Genomic DNA, 1,474 nt, shown 5'->3' with positions numbered 1-1,474 from the left:
CTCTCTCTCTCTCTGTCAGGTGTGGTGAGCGAGCGAGAGCGTCAGGATGCCGCTGGTCAAGCGCAGTATCGAGCCTCGTCACCTGTGTCACACAGCTCTGCCACACAGCATCAAGAACGAGCTGGAGTGTGTGACCAACATCTCTCTGGCCAACGTGATCCGTCAGCTGAGCAGCCTGAGTGAGTCCAGCTCTCCACAAACATGCTCTTCTGTCTCTCTAAATACACACTCGAGCACTTTAGATGTTGTACAGTGGCACATCTGCAATGCCCTACAATACTGTATCTGCTCACTGTACTCTGTACATTTGGATAAAACACATTTGTCCAGATCACATTTCAACCCAAAATTAAAAGGAATATCTTTATTAATATATTTAAAACATCTTTATTTATTTATTATTAATATTTACAAATTGTATTATTAATCTCTCTCTACATATATAAGTTGTTCTTGTATTTTAAATTGTAAAATATTTATTAATCATGGTAACATTTGTCTAAAGAAAAAGAGAATTTATATTTTGCATAAAAATAATGTATACTTTTTATTATTTTATTTATATTATTAACTTTATTACTTTTTATATCATTATTTTTATTATTCTTTATAGTATATACATAATATATTTGTATATTATATATAATACATTATTATATATAAATATTTAATTGTTTATTTTTCTCATTTTTTTATTTTTATAATTTCTCTCTCTATATACATTTATTATACAAGTTGTTAACTTTGTAATCGTAAAGTAATTATTCATCATGGTAATATTTGTTGAATTGCAAAAATCTAAAAAAAGGAAATTTTTAAAAACTTTATGATTACTTTATGATTTTATATTTATTTATTTTATATTGCATACTTTATATATTTGTATATTATATAAATAAATAATTCTATGTATTTGAAAAATAATATTTAAGAATAATTTAAAAAAATTAAAAATAATTATTTAAAAATAATTTAAAAAAATTATTCTATGTATTTTATTTATATATGCTGTTAACTTTTTTATAACTTTTTGTTTACGAAGTTTTATTATTTTATCAAACTTGCTAGCTTATATTATGTATATGTATTCATCATTGTTGAACTGCCTTAAATTGATGCTGATTTTAATAAAATCTCATTTTATTTCAGTAATAAGAATCACACCAGAGAATCATGAGAAGAACTAAAACTGAGGTTAATTCTCATGAAAATAATGTATTTTTTCTTTTGTTTTGGGGTGTTTTGTGTGTGTTCAGGTAAATATGCGGAGGATTTGTTCGGCGAGCTCTTTAATGAAGCTCATTCTTTCTCATTTCGAGTGAATTCGCTTCAGGAGAGAGTCGACCGCCTGTCAATCAGCGTCACTCAACTCGACCCCAAAGAGGAGGAGTGTGAGTACAAACACACACACACACACACACACACACAGACACACACACAGACACACACACAGACACACACTCACACAGACACA

General features: G+C 28.8%; 1 protein-coding gene across 1 annotated transcript in view; it reads left to right on the top strand.

Moving 5' to 3' along the window:
- The first annotated feature begins 19 nt into the window (after positions 1-19).
- LOC107739187 (wiskott-Aldrich syndrome protein family member 1-like) overlaps positions 20-1,474 on the top strand; it is a 42,809-nt gene continuing 41,354 nt past the window's right edge. Inside the window, exons 1-2 of the mRNA XM_016551213.1 lie at positions 20-179; positions 1,257-1,391. Of these exons, the coding sequence (XP_016406699.1) occupies positions 47-179; positions 1,257-1,391 (268 nt within the window). The 5' untranslated portion in view covers positions 20-46. The remainder of the gene's footprint in view (positions 180-1,256; positions 1,392-1,474) is intronic.

Source organism: Sinocyclocheilus rhinocerous, unplaced genomic scaffold, assembly GCF_001515625.1.
Source record: "Sinocyclocheilus rhinocerous isolate Xijiao unplaced genomic scaffold, SAMN03320098_v1.1 scaffold555, whole genome shotgun sequence".
Classification (NCBI taxonomy): domain Eukaryota; kingdom Metazoa; phylum Chordata; class Actinopteri; order Cypriniformes; family Cyprinidae; genus Sinocyclocheilus; species Sinocyclocheilus rhinocerous.
The sequence above is the reverse complement of the archived record's forward strand: the minus strand, read 5'-3'. Positions and strand labels throughout refer to the sequence as shown.